Below are 15,525 nucleotides of genomic sequence, written 5' to 3' on the forward strand. Positions count from 1 at the left end.
TAGTAGTGGGAATTGAGCAAGATAGCTCGTCAAGGTGCCTGGTCCTACTCCAAACCGCTCCATCTCTGGATATTGTCGAAAAGAAGAATATTATTCGAGTTGCCACGGTCGGTTAATCCAAGGCCTTCGGCGCGAAATTAGCCTATGTCTATCTGGGCAAGTCAATTTTACCTCGACTCAGCAGACACTAACGTGGAATCACATGAATACCATCACAAACATATTCCATTACGAAAAAAAAACTCAAAATGTCACTCTCTGGTACAGGGATGGCCACTAGGGCGGTTCAAAAATAACCTTTTTTTCTTAATCTTGCGGGCTACGTGATTAAATCGTTAGGTTGCCTTAAAAAACGACGCACACCAAATTTGAATTCATTCCAACCAATATTCGCGGTTTACGTAGAGTTTGAAAATTTTGAATTTGCCCAGAAACGCAAAAAAAATTTTTTTTCAATTTTTTCTGCCAACCCTATGAAAATGTTGGGCTGTCTTCATAAACTATGCAAAACAAATTTGACTCAATTCCAAGCCGTAGAAGTGGAGTTATATCAGTTTTTCTTTGATAATTCTGGGATTATCCTTGATCGGTGGATAATCCAATAATTTTCATCGAAAAACTGGAATAACTCCGCTTCTACGGCTTGGAATTGAGTAAAATTTGTTTCGCATAGTCTTTGAAGACAGCCGAACAATTTCATGGGGTTGGCAGAAAAATTTGAAAAAAAAATTTTTTTGCGTTTCTGGGCAAATTCAAAATTTTCAAACTCTACGTAAACCGCGAATATTGGTTGGAATGAATTCAAATTTGGTATGCGTCGTTTTTTAAGGCAACCTAACGATTTAATCACGTAGCCCGCAAGATTAAGGAAAAAAGGTTATTTTTGAACCGCCCTAAATTGGCCACCCTGCCGCTGTAAAATTTGTGCTGCCGTAGACACTTATTTCAATTAGTATGTGTTGGCGGCAGTCGACGTGAAAATTGAAATAACGTATAGACTCCCGAATTTTTGATATATTTTAATTAATCTTGAAATTTTCTTCGCGCTATGCGCGATTCAATGCGACTTCATTTTCGATTTCTATATAGTCGTATAGCGCTCTTTGCAATTTGAGCCCCACACTACAGATGCGAACAGCGGAGGAAAATGATGCACCCCATATAAAATTACCAACTGGGAATCGTGCGATCCTTACGAAAGAAATTTGTTTCTGGTACGTTTGGGAGATTCCAATATCTTTCCACTATACCGACGATCCTGATGGGAGGTCAAGAAATAACAACACCCATCAAAGTGACTATAATAGCAATTGGGCCACGCAAAGATGCATCATAATTTATAACTTGCCCTAAATTTTCGAAAAAACTCCCTCATCAACTCTACCGGTGAATCTGATCGCATTGGCTGAGAGAGGATAAATATTTAAGAGTAATATGTGAAACTACGAATATTAATGAAGAATTTCATTCGTGAAACGGAAAAACATTTTCGCCCTTCGCGTGATCGTAATCGCTTCCAGTAAGTATTCTTGGCATGACCACTATGTAGCGATTTTGTTGCGTATAGCAAGACGATATAGGAAAAAGTTTATAAGTCCGGAGTTCGCCAGAAGTGGACATGCACAGTTTAATACGGGTATTTCGCGCCCGGTTAGTTCATTACAACTGTGTCCTGGAATCCATATAAGTAATCGAGATGCGGCCGTGAAGAGCAAAACGGTTGCCCACCCCTGCTCTAGCACCCTATTTGCAGAAAAACGGCTGCATATATTAGATTTTGGGTTGATTTAGATTTTTAAGGTCCACCGGTCCGCCGAATATCTTTAGAAATTTTACCGGTCCGCGAGGTGAAAAATAACCACTGGTCTAATGACAAATTGGTCTTTATTTGACTCTCTGTTTTTTATGCATGTCACACACGAAAAGTCTTCGATTTAATAACTTATACTGCAATGAATGTAGTCTTGAAATCAACGTCGACAAATTGTGAAAGCAATTAACATTGACAGATCGACAACCTGCAACGTAACAAGCAAAAGATGGAGAAGGAGAAAAGCGAATTGAAAATGGAAAACGACGATCTCGCTGCGAACGTGGAAAGCGTAACAAAAGCAAAAGTGGAATACGACACTGTTTCCCTGTGATTCATACAGTGACTCTGATCTGTTCCATTTTTCAGATCAATTACGAAAAAATGGCTCGCACTCTGGAAGAGCAATTGAGCGAAGCCAAATCTAAGAACGACAGCTTTTCCCGGGAAATTAACGAATTGAACGCCGCAAAGGCTAAATTGGCTTCTGAGAACGGTGAGCTCTCTACACTGTGAATGAAAATCGTGTATTTCGGCGATGTTCACCGTAACGTAGGGTGCGAGTCAGGTAAACGGAACTTTCAGGTACCAAATTGTGCTGACAGCCCCTTACAATGGATGAAAATGAGCCACCAACTCTTATAAAGATATATCTGAGGTGTGTAGTGTTTCTGTTATCGTGCAACACCCCACAGACCCCAAAGATACGGTACACGAAATTATTAAATTATAAATATAATAATCCTAATGAAATCATTTTTCACTCCAATAACTTTGCTTCTACGGGCTGGATTTGATGTGTGGCGCTTTTCCGGTGCAACCTAACAATTTCATGGTGTGGCCAGTAACATTTGAAAAAAAAAAGTTATTTTGGAACAATGTTAAATTGCTCATACCAGGTCGTGAAGTAGAAAACGATGACGCAAATAATACGATTCTCGAGCTTAGGCCACCGTTTTATTCACGCGAATATTCAATTGAATAGTATATTCATATTGAAATGAACCCGAATATTTTCGGCTGACACTCGTCAAGGGTAATCGTCAGCAACTAGTAGAGAATTGGAAAGAACATTGTATATCAACAATCGTATCACAAAATATGAATATTCAGGAGAACTATCCCGAGTTGTGGAAGAGCGCGAAGGACTGGTGGCGCAGTTGACGCGGTCCAAAAACAGCGCCGTCCAGCTCAACGACGACCTTAAGAAGTCCTTGGACGAGGAGACCAAGGCAAAAGGCGCGTTGGCTCACGCGTGCCAGGCTGCGCGCCGAGATAACGAGACGCTGCGCGAGCAGTACGAGGAAGAGCAAGAGCTCAAGGCGGAGATTCAGAGGTCGCTGTCGAAGGCTAACGCAGAGATAGCACAGTGGAGGAACAAATATGAAACCGACGCCATACAGAGGAATGAGGAGTTGGAAGAGGCCAAGTTAGTGGATTGTGATTTGTACAAAGGCCGTCTACAGAAGTGGTCACAGAGTAGTCGGCATTGCTACCTGGTCTGCATGGAGTCGGATTCGGAGTCAGAGAAATTTTATGAGACCCATAGTCGAAGTTTGTTAAAATGACCTGACTCGGCTATTTTACAATCAAACGAAATGTTGCTACTGAGTATACCGTTGCAATTAAATAAGTTATTGAGTTTTTCCACGTAGGTGAACTTTCACACAAATTTAATTTCTTTCTGCTAACACAATATGTCGATTCACTTGGTAATAATAATAAACGTATAGTTTTGTGAGAAAGTTTACAGCAATGTCGAAATGTTCCGGAGTCGGTGAATTGAAAATGTCTGGAGTTGTAGTTGGAGTTGGTCCATCCTCCCCGATTGGTACTTGAACAGACGTGGAAGTACCGCTTAAAATTTGCACTCAATTTCAAGTAGGAGTGATTTCCAAAATATGTCTATCGACTTTAATGAAGGCTTGATATGTATAGACGAGACAGCAGCTTCAAAATGTATATTTACTCAAGTCAAGGTGAAGCATACTTTTAGAAGTATAAATTGGCCACTTGGTCACTGACCACCTTTGTAAGCCGCGTTACCGTGTCAGGAAGAAGCTGGCTGTCAGACTGCAAGAAGCGGAAGAACAGGTGGAGACCTACCAGTCCAAGTGCTCTGGCCTGGAGAAAAACAAGTGCAGGATGCAGAACGATCTGGAGGCGTCCACGGCGGAACTGGAGAAGATGACGGCGCTTGCCAAGTCACTGGAGAAGAAACAAAAGAATTTCGAGAAGGTAATGCAAACGGTTGCTTGCAGAATTATTCGCGTATGAGACTCAGCTATACAAGCAGAAGTAGTCAGTGTCGTTATTGTAGTAGTAGAAGTAGAAGCAAAGTCGTAAATGTCTGCTCAGTTACAAGTAGAAGTCACGACGAAGTAAAACTCCTGTGGCAGTGGAAATAGAAAATGTAAGATACGAAAAGTAATAGCGTAATTAATCGTTTCATAAGTGGATTTGATGGAGGGTTCGCATGCTTTTAGCGGTTATAATCGGAGGTGGATAATTTCTAAATTCCGGGCCGCATGTTAGCCACTAACGCAAAATGACTACCGACACTACGAGTAAGTGTGATTTTCTAAAATAAATTCAGTGATGCGATCTGCTATGCCAGAGCTATTTTATACTTTACAAAATCCAAAGTATTAAAAAGCGAGTATATAGTTTGCTGGAAAAGCTGTTCTAATAGAAGTGTAAGTATAGTCTAACAACATAACCACTCGAGTAAGCAGAACAAGTAGACAACGCCTACCTGAGTACTTCAAAAGGGTGATAGTGAAAAAATTTAACGACCGACTCAATTCAAATGCATCGAATGCTATCCACGCTTCCGACGGATGTGTTATTAATGAAATAAATGCGATTGCAAAACCAAAAGAATCCCGTCGGCCGCAAGGGTATCGAAGTATCATCAACGGTGGAAATTGGACATGTTCTCCTGTCGACATCCTAAACAATGCTTGCGTACAACACCGCATCAGGACATTATGCGATGGGGGTGAATGGCATGATACATAACCACGTAACTGCGATCTCATTCCTGTTCCAGACCGTATTCGAGCACAGGCAGAGAGAAGAAGAGGCGCGTTCGGAGCTTGATGTGGCGCTGAAGGAGTCTCGCGGCCTGTCCGCGGAGTTGTTTAAGACGAAGAATGCGTACCAGGAAGCGTTAGACGCGCTCGAAACGCTGAAAAGGGAAAACGCGAACGTCCAAGGTAAACGGCGACAATCATGCACTCTGACTCTGCTACAAGGCGCGTGTACCGGCGTGTTGTCGGCGCAGATGCGGGAGCGAAGTAGCCTTCTACCGGCATTTATAGAACACTATCGCAAATTTATCATGGAATCTTGTTGTAATCATACTGTTAGACTCACTACGTATAACCTATTAGTGTTGCCTGTATGAACTATTACCCCCTGTTGCCGAATTTGTGGGATACTATATTGTCATAGATCCGTATATTATGATTCGTATATTGTCAACTATCAATTATTTTCCAAGGTATTTTGTAATAGATGATAATTACAACACACCATGGCCCACTAGTCCTTCATACTTTTTTATCGAGAAATGAACTACTGTGGTCCTGATTGACCTGATATATATTGATTTAATAGTGCCGAAGACACTATCGATTGCAACAATTGTAGCAGTGACCGATATATCGCGATCAGATTTGGACTATAACAATATTGCCACGGAGACATCAGATATCAGTATATCACCCATTATTATTATCATTATTGATGAAAAGGGGAGTGACGCTTTTCGCCTGTAAGGCCATGCTCTATCTGCAAAATTTCAAGTTTTTATTTAAAGAGCATGATTTCGTTTTGAAACAGCGAATTTCAAAGCCAGTGATTTCTTGCTTACAAAATAACGAATCCACGAGTATTTTTAGAACTCGGGATTTACTAACTGGATTTCAACTTATGCGTTTAATTTCCGGTAGAGGAAATGCTGGACCTCACGGAACAGCTTGGAGAAGAAGGGAAGAATAACCATGAGCTGGAGAAGGCCAAGAGATGTGTGGAGCAGGAGAAATTGCAGCTTGTGGTAGGTGCAATCGCACATATCTTGATTACGTTTAACTTAACACCAACAACAATATTCGAAGCACTCGAAACTCAATCTGTGTTTTTCGGTTGGTGAATGAGCATCCGATAAGAATATACTTGTGCACAGCACCGTAACTGCCGCACCCCAAACCCCCCAATTGGGGGGGGCCCGAGCTCGATGGGGGGCCCAAAATTATTTCCTGAATTAGCATAAATCATAGAGTATTTTTTGAAAATTTATGCAATTTTTTCAAAATTTTCTCGCGCTGCGCGCGAATTCACGTAGCCGTTTATCTTTCTTATTGGGTATTGGGCCATTACCGCGCGACGACCCACCAAGACATACAATCAAGTTTTAGGCCATATAACATGCGACTCCAAGAAGTGTGCCAGAACGTTTGGCAGCGAGAAAAGCTTGGCCGAAAAGGTCTATGCCCTTATGCAGATCAAAGACTTCGCTATATATACAAAATACATATAGGTTTAATTGTCCATAGGCGCTTAAATGACTGGCGCCGAATATTCCTGTCTTTGCAATCTGAACCTCACAAGACAAATACCATCCCGCTGGGAAAAATTTATGCCAGTGAAGAAATACCAATTTGAAATCGTGTGCTTCTCTTAGTTTAGAAGCCTGCGTTTGGGCGGTTCTATATTTTTTGATATAGCAGACTGGAAGTCACGAAATAACATCATGTAACGAAGTCATATCAACGGTTCCGCCCGCCCGAAGATGTTTAATCATTATTTACGGGCCCTCCCGTTTTCAAGACACTTCACTCAGCTCTACCGGTAAATCTAATTACGTGAGTAAAGAGGACAATAAATTGATGGCATATTATATATGCAGTCGCCGATCTGATTGAGCGATTTTATCATAAATTATCGAAAATTTTCGCGCTTCGCGCTGGCTCTCAGTACAGTACGGGTAATTTCGTGACAAACGCGAACAACGTGATGGGGGGGGGGCGTTTTATCACCTTATGTGAACCCAAGACCCACGTTTTTGGGGGCCTGACGAGGTGCTGTTTCGTTCCTGCCAACGGGTAGACGCCCGAAGATGTTTAATTATTATTGAGTGGTCCTACCTTTTCAAACACACCTCACTCAGCTCTACCGGCAAATCTGATTACGTGAGTAGAGAGGACAATATATTGATAGCATATATTATATATGCAGTCGCCGATCTGATTGAGCGATTTTATCATAAATTATCGAAAATTTTCGCGCTTCGCCCTGGCTCACAATACAGTACGGGTAATTTCGTGACAAACGCGAACAACGTGATGGGGGGGTCATTTTATCACCCTATGGGATCCCAAGACCCACGTTTTTTGGGGCCTGACGAGATGCTGTTTTGTTCCTGCCAACGGGTATACGCCCGAAGATGTTTAATTATTATTGAGTGGTCCTACCTTTTCAAACACACCTCACTCATCTCTACCGGCAAATCTGATTACGTGAGCAGAGAGAAGATAAAAATTGATAACAATGTATGCAATTCCCGATCATACTGACCGATGAAATCATGAATACTAGAAATTCTGCGCGCTTCGCGCGCTTAGGCGACAAAAGCTGATCCACTAAAGAAAATCCCAATGAATATGATGAATAGTGGTAAACAGTGTATCGCCGGAGGGGGGTCTGGGGGGCTTCGCCCCCCAGACGTTCGGTCTATAACACTATGGGGGGCCCAAGACCTAAGTTTTTTGGGGGGGCCTGACGAAGTGCTGTTACGGTCCTGCTTGTGCACAGAGGTGGTCGAAGGAGTCATCGTTGGTATTCAAGCAGAAGTAGAAGTAGCATCGTTAATTTTTACTCAAAGAGGAAGCTATTTTCAATACCTAACAAATCTACTTCAAGTGCACGTAATAAATGAAAGATCTGAAGACTATACTCAGGTATAAGAAGTTTCCAAAAATAGATTTGGTCAAGGAACCGCTCTTGGTTAAGTGGTAGTAGGCAAAACCTACTTTGAGTAGGCCTACTGCTAAAAGAAAACTTCGTTACTGACCGCCCCTGATTATACGCTCGAGCGGCTTACGCCGATAACTCCGGTGTATTGGAACAGGCTGCACTGGACGAAGCGGAAGGCGCCTTAGAGGGCGAAGAGGCCAAAGTTTTGAGATTGCAACTCGAGATGGCTCAACTGAAACAGGACATGGAGAGAAAGGCGCTCGAAAAGGAGGAAGAAATTGATAACCAGAGGTAGCACGATGTTGGTTTTCATTTCATAATTATGTTATGCAAACCAGGATCTTGTACCGAAAATAAGCATATTTTTGTTAGTATGGTCATATAAACCACTGCATCTTTCACTGTTTGTGATCTTGCTTTAGAAGGATGTATCTCATCGCGAATCTGGAATCGACATTTCTGTTATAGAGCATCGTTTTAATCGACTATGCCTACTTGCACTACTATCTTAAGTAGTAATGTTTTGTGACTACTTCCACTCATATATACTTGACAATTTTCAGGAAAAACTACTTACTCTGGGAATTTGGGATTTTCTATAGCATAAAGGAGTTGAGGTTGGGGATATGTTTCAATCCGTGACTGCGTCCTGAACACAGTTTTCCAAAATCGCACCCTGGGGCACCCTGTCGGGTTTAAAAGACTACTGCAAGTCGTTTTTATATTTTCCTGTCTATTCATTGTATCTCAATCCAGTGGTGGTTTTGGGTGGACAAAACAATTGATATACTGATGGTGATTATGAACGCTTTGTCTCAGACGCAGCCACCAGCGCGCCCTGGAGTCGGTTCAAAGCACTCTCCACGCCGAAAGCAACGCGCGCCAGGAAGCGTACCGCCAGAAGAAGAAGATGGAAGGCGAGATTAACGACCTGCAAATCAAACTCGCCCGTGCCAACAAACAGGTCGGCGAGGCGACGAAGGCCTGCAAGCACGCGCAGAATCAAATCAAGGTATCTGTCGTGAGATTTTTAATGACCATATTGTCTGCACTAGGAAAGTAATCACAATAGGATTTCATATCTGGATTTGGGAAATAATATCGAGATATATTTTCTGGCGGTGCAGGACTTAGAAAGCCTTACAAGCAATGTCCCCTCTAGAAGTCTGCGCGAACTCACCAACTCACTGCCCTTGGACAACATTTTGTAATGACTAAAAAAGGGTCATCACTTCAGCTTTCTTGTGCGCGGCATACGTTTTTCTGTGTGCGGCGACTTTGTCAGCAGTGGGAACACAGCTTAGAGGAAATATTGCTTTCAAGGTTATATTTGCGCCTTCCTTGTCCTGCGTCATATGAACATCATGCACTCATGATATGCATATGCAAAGATCATGTGTATGTGTATCGGGAGTCGGTGTATATATGCCGCTAAATATCAGAGACAATATGTAAAACGTCCTATTCTATCCCCATGTTCTTGATAACACAAACAGCATATATAATTTTACCCTTGTGACATGAACACGACTTAATTACGGGCGCTACAAACTACATAATAAATTTTTTAGGAAATGGAAATGCGAGTCGAAGAAGGGCGCCGGGACAACGATGATCTGCAAGAGCAAATCGCCTCCGTCGACCGGCGTGAATCGATGCTGAGCAGCGAAGTAAATGAGTTGAGGTCGACGTTGGACCAGGCGGAGAGAAGCAGAAAGCTGGCGGAGAACGAACTCCAGGAATGCAGGTATTCTTGTGTGTAGAGCTTCTTGGAATAAAGCCGACTATTTTCGGCTGACACTCGTCAGAGGTAATCGTCAACAACTATATTAGAGAATTGAAAAGAATATCGTATATCAACAATCGTATCATCACATCATGTGTATAGTTGCGATCCGGGCATATAGACTTCACCTTTGTCCACGGACTTCACGTTGTCGTTATTCGTGTTTCTGTACCAGAGGGGGTCAAAATAGTCATCGTTCGTACTCACCTAGAAGGGGAAGTAACGTCATACTCTTACACTAGAAGTAGAGATTTCCGAGTAAGAAAAAACATTAAGTATTCTAGTATGATTACAAGACTGAAAACTGATCATTAGAAGCAGAAGTATAGTCTAACGCACATGAGTATGTATGTATAGTGCAGGTATAGGCAAAATCTACTTGAGTACGCCGAAAAATTACAACTATACTCCGTTAGTGACCACTGTACCCTCACAACGATAGAGGAAACTTCAACTTAAATTGTTCCGAGGTTGTAATATTTCAGAATTTGTTCTTTAGTCCTCACCACCATCTGCAATTTTGTCAAAGAGGGTCTAGTCTAGGTAGTAGGTATCTTCTAGGCGTGGAAGCCTTAAAACCATCCCATCATCCGAAACATGTAACACGAGACTGCTTCGTATACCTTGGAGGAAGCAGCAGCTCAATAAAATAATTAGTGACCAACAGCACGATCATAAAAGCTTTATGAAATGGATATGGTGAAAAAATACCAAATTATCTTAAATGTGGTATAACTGACCTTGTTTTATTAGTGGTTTGAGAAAAGCTACCCGATTGAACTTTCCAAGTCAGTCCTTCTCGTATGACGTCACAAAAAATGTCACTCGAATATTCGGCTCGCTTTGAAGGCTAAAAATCAATTTGTAAGGGAGTTGCACTCACGTACGCGATTATATTGCCCCGCACTAAATACCAAAAACAAAATTGTGTCAGGTCAACGCAATCCGCAACTGACACGCGTTTCCAATTTTTAGCGAACGCGCCAACCTTCTCCACGCTCAAAACACGGCGCTGGCCAACCAGAAGCGCAAGCTCGAAAGCGCCATGCACAGTGCAAACGGCGAAATCGAGGAACTGCTGCAGGAGAAAATGTCCGCCGAGGACAAGGCCAAAAGAGCGATCGCCGACGTACGACAGAAAGCCACCGCTATAGTGTCTGTTCCGTCTAAACCTATCTTGCTTCAGGCGAGCGCGATGGCCGAGGAACTGAAAAGGGAGCAGGATCTATCGGCGCATCTGGAGAGACTTAAGAAAAACAACGACCAGCTCGTAAGGGACATGCAGCAGAGGCTGGATTCTGCTGAGGAAGCGGCGTTGCGCGGTGGCAAGAAACAAGTTCAGAAACACGAGAACAGGGTCAGTTGTTGTATTACGAAATAGAGCGCCCACTCCCTAAAAGAAAATATTACAATAATACACCTGTCTCCACCCTGCTATTTCCACACTCTCGTAATTAAGTCGTGGAGGGAAATTCGTTTAATCCACATACTCTCACCCTGCTATTTCTACCATTCCTTTATAAAGTCGTCTCTGAAAGAGAAGTCGTGCAATCCTATTACATATTCACCCGGCTGTAGGTATTAATGATGTCATCGCTAAAGCAAAAATCGTGTAATCCACCCTTTTCACCCTGCTGTAAATGAAGTTTTAAGTATTGTAGTTTTAACTGTTGTAGAGTGTAATTACAGTATTCAACCTATTTCTGTACTGCTGTAAGGTTAACAGTCATCACCACTTTCCGGTGCACAAGGTTCTGCACCTTGTCCCGTTGGTGTAAATGGGCCAAACGCACTCTTTCATGTGTAGAATGTAAAATAATCGTAGGTGTGGAGTCGGTTGTCGTGCCTTCTCGGTTGGTACACGAAAACAAAACCCACTGCACCCCTGGAATATCTAGAGTGATTTAGGACGGTGGGTTTCCAGGGGTACCAGGGGGTCAGCATCGAAATATCCAACATCCAAATCAGAAATTCGCAACATCTTCACATAAATATAAGAGTTATATCGCTGGACACACCTGTATCATATCTGTTCTCTCAAAAACATATAATATACACTCACGTGAGTGACCCCTGAGTAGGCAACGAAAATGAAGGATCGCGCAATCACGACTAGCAGTACGCTTTAGGTTTAGCCATTATCTTTAAACAAGGCAAACTGTCAAATATTACTACTATTTCGCCGCTGGCAGATTCGCATGCTCGAACACGAGCTGGACGCCGAACAGCTACGCCACGCCGAGGCCGTTAAGCAACAAAAAAGGTTCGAACGCAAGCTCAAGGAAATCGCCTCCCAGGCCGACGACGACAAGAAGAATCTGTTTCACATGCAGGAGATTGTAGAGAAGCTCCAGGCCAAAGTGAAGTCTTACAAGAAGCAGGCCGAGCTAGCGGTGAGTCGACTTTTGTTTCTCTTTAGAAACGACAAATGCTGGCTTCAAGACGGCGGTGGTCACTGGTCAGTAACGAAGCACTATAACTGTTTCGCAATAACCTACTTATGTCAATATTGCTGACTTACACTACATACTTCAGTGGATGGTAATTTTAAATTTCTTCCATTTCAACTGGACAGTTTTTTGCGGCGGAACTACTTATGCTTTCAATTTTATGAAGTAGAAAAGTAGAAAGTATACCCTTGGATTATATATGTTTACATTTATTTTCCAATTCAATTTATTTTCGAAAATTGCGCCTATATTTATAGTGTCAATAGTTATTTTGGGTCAGTCGCGAAGATGAACTTTACAATTTCGAAGGTAGAAACATCCGATCGACTGCTAAAAGTGTGCCAACTCTCTGCCAAATCTACGTTTTGAAACTACTTGAGTACTTTTGGGACATTTCAATTTCCACGCCCAGTCGAAGTAGTTTGGACCCGTCTTGGACATTGCTTCTACTTTTATACGAGTATATACGTGCGGCGTTACTTCCACCTTTACTTGAGTAGCAACGATGACTACTTTGTCCGCCTCTGAATAGGGCTCGGTGAGATGTAAAACGAAAAACGGGAGGCGGAATATCCCGGGTTACACCCTTCCGCTTCTATCGTTTTCTCGCGTGAGTTGCCGTGCTGGATTTCAGTCTATCTTTCAACATGCAGCATGTATTAACCTACGATTATATATCATGATTGCAATGACTAGAGTCATTCTGCATGACTCGAACCAAGTCATATGACTCGAGGCTAGGACGACCAAGACAGACACTTCATTGTAACTCCGAAGAAAAGTAAAGTTTCCACATTATTGTATTTCGTTTATCAGTTATGATACTTGGACTAGAAACTGTGGAGACGAAAAAAATACTATATCATGAATGCGAACATTCTATGACACTCGAGCCGAGTTGAAAAATGTGGGTTGAACCGGATGGAACTGAGAACTGAACAATGAACATAATTACTTGAAACTAGGACTCGATTCAAAACACAATGACTCCAACTTGACTCTCTACTATAGCTGTCTTAGACTCGGACTTAACTCGGTGCTGAATTGAAAATGACTCGACTTGTCTAAGGTCGAAACTATAAAAGTAAGATTGACTTGTAACTCGGAACCTTGTGACTTGCTTTCAACCCTGTTACATATTAACTCTAATGTGGTAATTCATAACGCCAACTAAAGTACAGCGCCAAATACTATATGATTAATCCCTATTTCTGGTCGCACTGCTCCTGTACTTACTGTATAGTCGTACTAAAAAAATCATCATTGAGATATGTGTCTCACGGTGTTTTTAAATGTAATAATAACAACAATTCTCGTATTCAAATGTTCTCGTATCTGCAGGAGGACGAGGCCAACGCGAACCTGAATAAATACCGGAAGGTCCAGCACGAGCTGGACGACGCCGAAGAGCGAGCGGACATGGCCGAATCGGCTCTCAACAAACTCCGTCCCAGGGCGCCGTCCAAGGCGGCGACGCAGGAATTCGCTCAATCCGTAAGCTGTCGTTAGAAATTCCGTCGATGACGTGACGTCACATGTCGATATTGCGACACTGGGTCATTTCCATAAACGTAATATCTGTTTTGGAAGCTGTGAGACGACCAAGGTTTCACGGCATCCACAGTAGGAAAAAGTATCGAAACTTGTCCACCTTGATCGGTGGATAATCCGCGATTTATCAACGAAAAACTCACATAACTCCGCTTCTACTGGTCGGAATTGACTCAAATTTGTTTTGCAACGTCTTTGAAGACAGCTCAACAATTTCATGGCTTTGACAGAAAAATTTGAATTTTTTTTTTTAATTTTCCATAATAAATTAAAAATTTCAATTGGATCTGCGGAGTCCTATACTTGTTAGAATCGAACCAAATTTGGTGTGCAGCGTTTTTTAGGGTAACCTGACAATTTAATCAGTGAATGGCTGGAATCCGAAAAAAAAAGTTATTTTTGAACACTGAACATCTTGAAAATGTGTACTTTGCTATATTTTGGAAGGTATAATTTAATAATTTTAAGATTTAGCCTACCTCTGTCTGTAGTTATTTATGACCCTAATTACTGCAAATGTTCATCTAGTTATGAATGACTTTCTGTTGTACGTGACCCGCCACTAGTACTCACAAAGTAGGTATGTGCTTATAGTGTGTCATGGACTCGTGAAAATTGTTCTTTTTCAGGAGATGGACTTTGGCGAAGAGTGAACGACATTTTTTGTTTCTGTCGAACCGGTCTTTGTGATACGTAGACCCCGGTTCAAGTTATTTTACACTGCTGACCTATACAACGTGTCTTGTCAATAACGAAACACACAATGAGCAAGATGAAGAAGAAATCGTGCTACAATGATTCGTAACGTCTACTCGTTATACCACTGTCTGTAGCTATGCTTTCTTCGCCTTGCGTCCGTAGAATGGCTCTGTAATCCGTAAACTTGAGATTCGTATATAAATATATATATATATCTGCTTATCGTTACGGTATTGCCGAGCAGGGTAAAGAAGAGTGCCGCTTTTATTACCAGTTCTATGAATTTGTGACAGCGCAGGATTTTCAATACAGTTTAAACTAGGGTTGGACTAACCGGATAGTTGTTAACCGATTAACCGCAGTTTTTTTCTTAATTTTATATCCGGATATTATTCGGCAGGTTAACCGGATAGTAAGTTTCAATAAGTCCTATTATATCAGTGTTGCACGCGGCCAATTATGGAGAAGCGTATTGCCAATTATCGAGATTAGCCTATAATTGTTAGGTTACCTAATTCAAGCCTACACACCAAATTTGGTTCAATTCCAACCAGTAGCCGGATTGCTATAAGAGAAGAAAGTTTCTATTCATTAAATAAAAATAAATAACAAAAAGTTTGAAAATTTTCTGTTCACCCCATGAAAGTGTTAGGTTGTCTATAGAAACGATGTTCACCAAATTTGGTTCAATTTCAACCAATGGAAGCGGAGTTATTGCCGTCGAAAAATTTGGATTTATGAATAAAATAGTATTTACGGCAGTGGTCGGGAATCTATGGCTCTTTTGGGTATAAGATATGGCTCTTTGCCAAATATTTATTTTTGTACTTAATTGATCAATATTGCAGCAATTTGTTAGTACATTTTCATCACGGCCAGAATAATTATTCTCGTGGCAGTATAAACAATTAAACATGTCTTTGAGAGGCCTTCCGGTTTAGGGGCTCGGACCCCTCTTTTCAAAATCCTCAGATTTAAGTTACTGTCGCGCCGGCAACTAATATCACTCGCGAATTCGATGTACCCTACTCGAATTCTTGGATTGCGCGATACGTTGATTGATCAAAGAAAATAGCGCACATGGCGACGGCGTCCATATGTCAACACAGTTAACAAATACACATTGTCTTCTTGATCTACGGTGCGAATTGAACTGACGTGGACGTGACATTCACAATTACAAAGAATGCCATAGCTATCCACGTTCTTGATTGATAAGTAGGTCTGTGGTACCGGCGATAAAATGTAGG

At 41.8% G+C, this 15,525-nt stretch overlaps 1 protein-coding gene and 1 long non-coding RNA gene across 2 annotated transcripts in view; one reads left to right on the plus strand and one right to left on the minus strand.

Annotated features, from left to right (window-relative positions):
* The window catches only part of LOC145448325 (myosin-6-like), a 35,900-nt gene extending 21,411 nt beyond the window's left edge, over nt 1–14,489 (plus strand). Inside the window, exons 24-37 of the mRNA XM_080326704.1 lie at nt 2,010–2,117; nt 2,180–2,306; nt 2,924–3,239; nt 3,865–4,048; nt 4,863–5,028; nt 5,767–5,870; nt 7,944–8,080; nt 8,609–8,801; nt 9,361–9,536; nt 10,551–10,704; nt 10,762–10,932; nt 11,768–11,968; nt 13,367–13,519; nt 14,206–14,489. Coding sequence (XP_080182830.1) covers nt 2,010–2,117; nt 2,180–2,306; nt 2,924–3,239; nt 3,865–4,048; nt 4,863–5,028; nt 5,767–5,870; nt 7,944–8,080; nt 8,609–8,801; nt 9,361–9,536; nt 10,551–10,704; nt 10,762–10,932; nt 11,768–11,968; nt 13,367–13,519; nt 14,206–14,229 — 2,214 coding nt within the window. The 3' untranslated portion in view covers nt 14,230–14,489. The remainder of the gene's footprint in view (nt 1–2,009; nt 2,118–2,179; nt 2,307–2,923; nt 3,240–3,864; nt 4,049–4,862; nt 5,029–5,766; nt 5,871–7,943; nt 8,081–8,608; nt 8,802–9,360; nt 9,537–10,550; nt 10,705–10,761; nt 10,933–11,767; nt 11,969–13,366; nt 13,520–14,205) is intronic.
* LOC145448336 (uncharacterized) overlaps nt 1–15,525 on the minus strand; it is a 200,509-nt gene that overhangs the window by 12,822 nt on the left and 172,162 nt on the right. The gene's annotated exons all lie outside the window — the stretch shown is intronic.

This window comes from Botryllus schlosseri, chromosome 10, assembly GCF_051294905.1.
Source record: "Botryllus schlosseri isolate E-star chromosome 10, Bs_hap1, whole genome shotgun sequence".
Taxonomy (NCBI): Eukaryota; Metazoa; Chordata; class Ascidiacea; order Stolidobranchia; family Styelidae; genus Botryllus; species Botryllus schlosseri.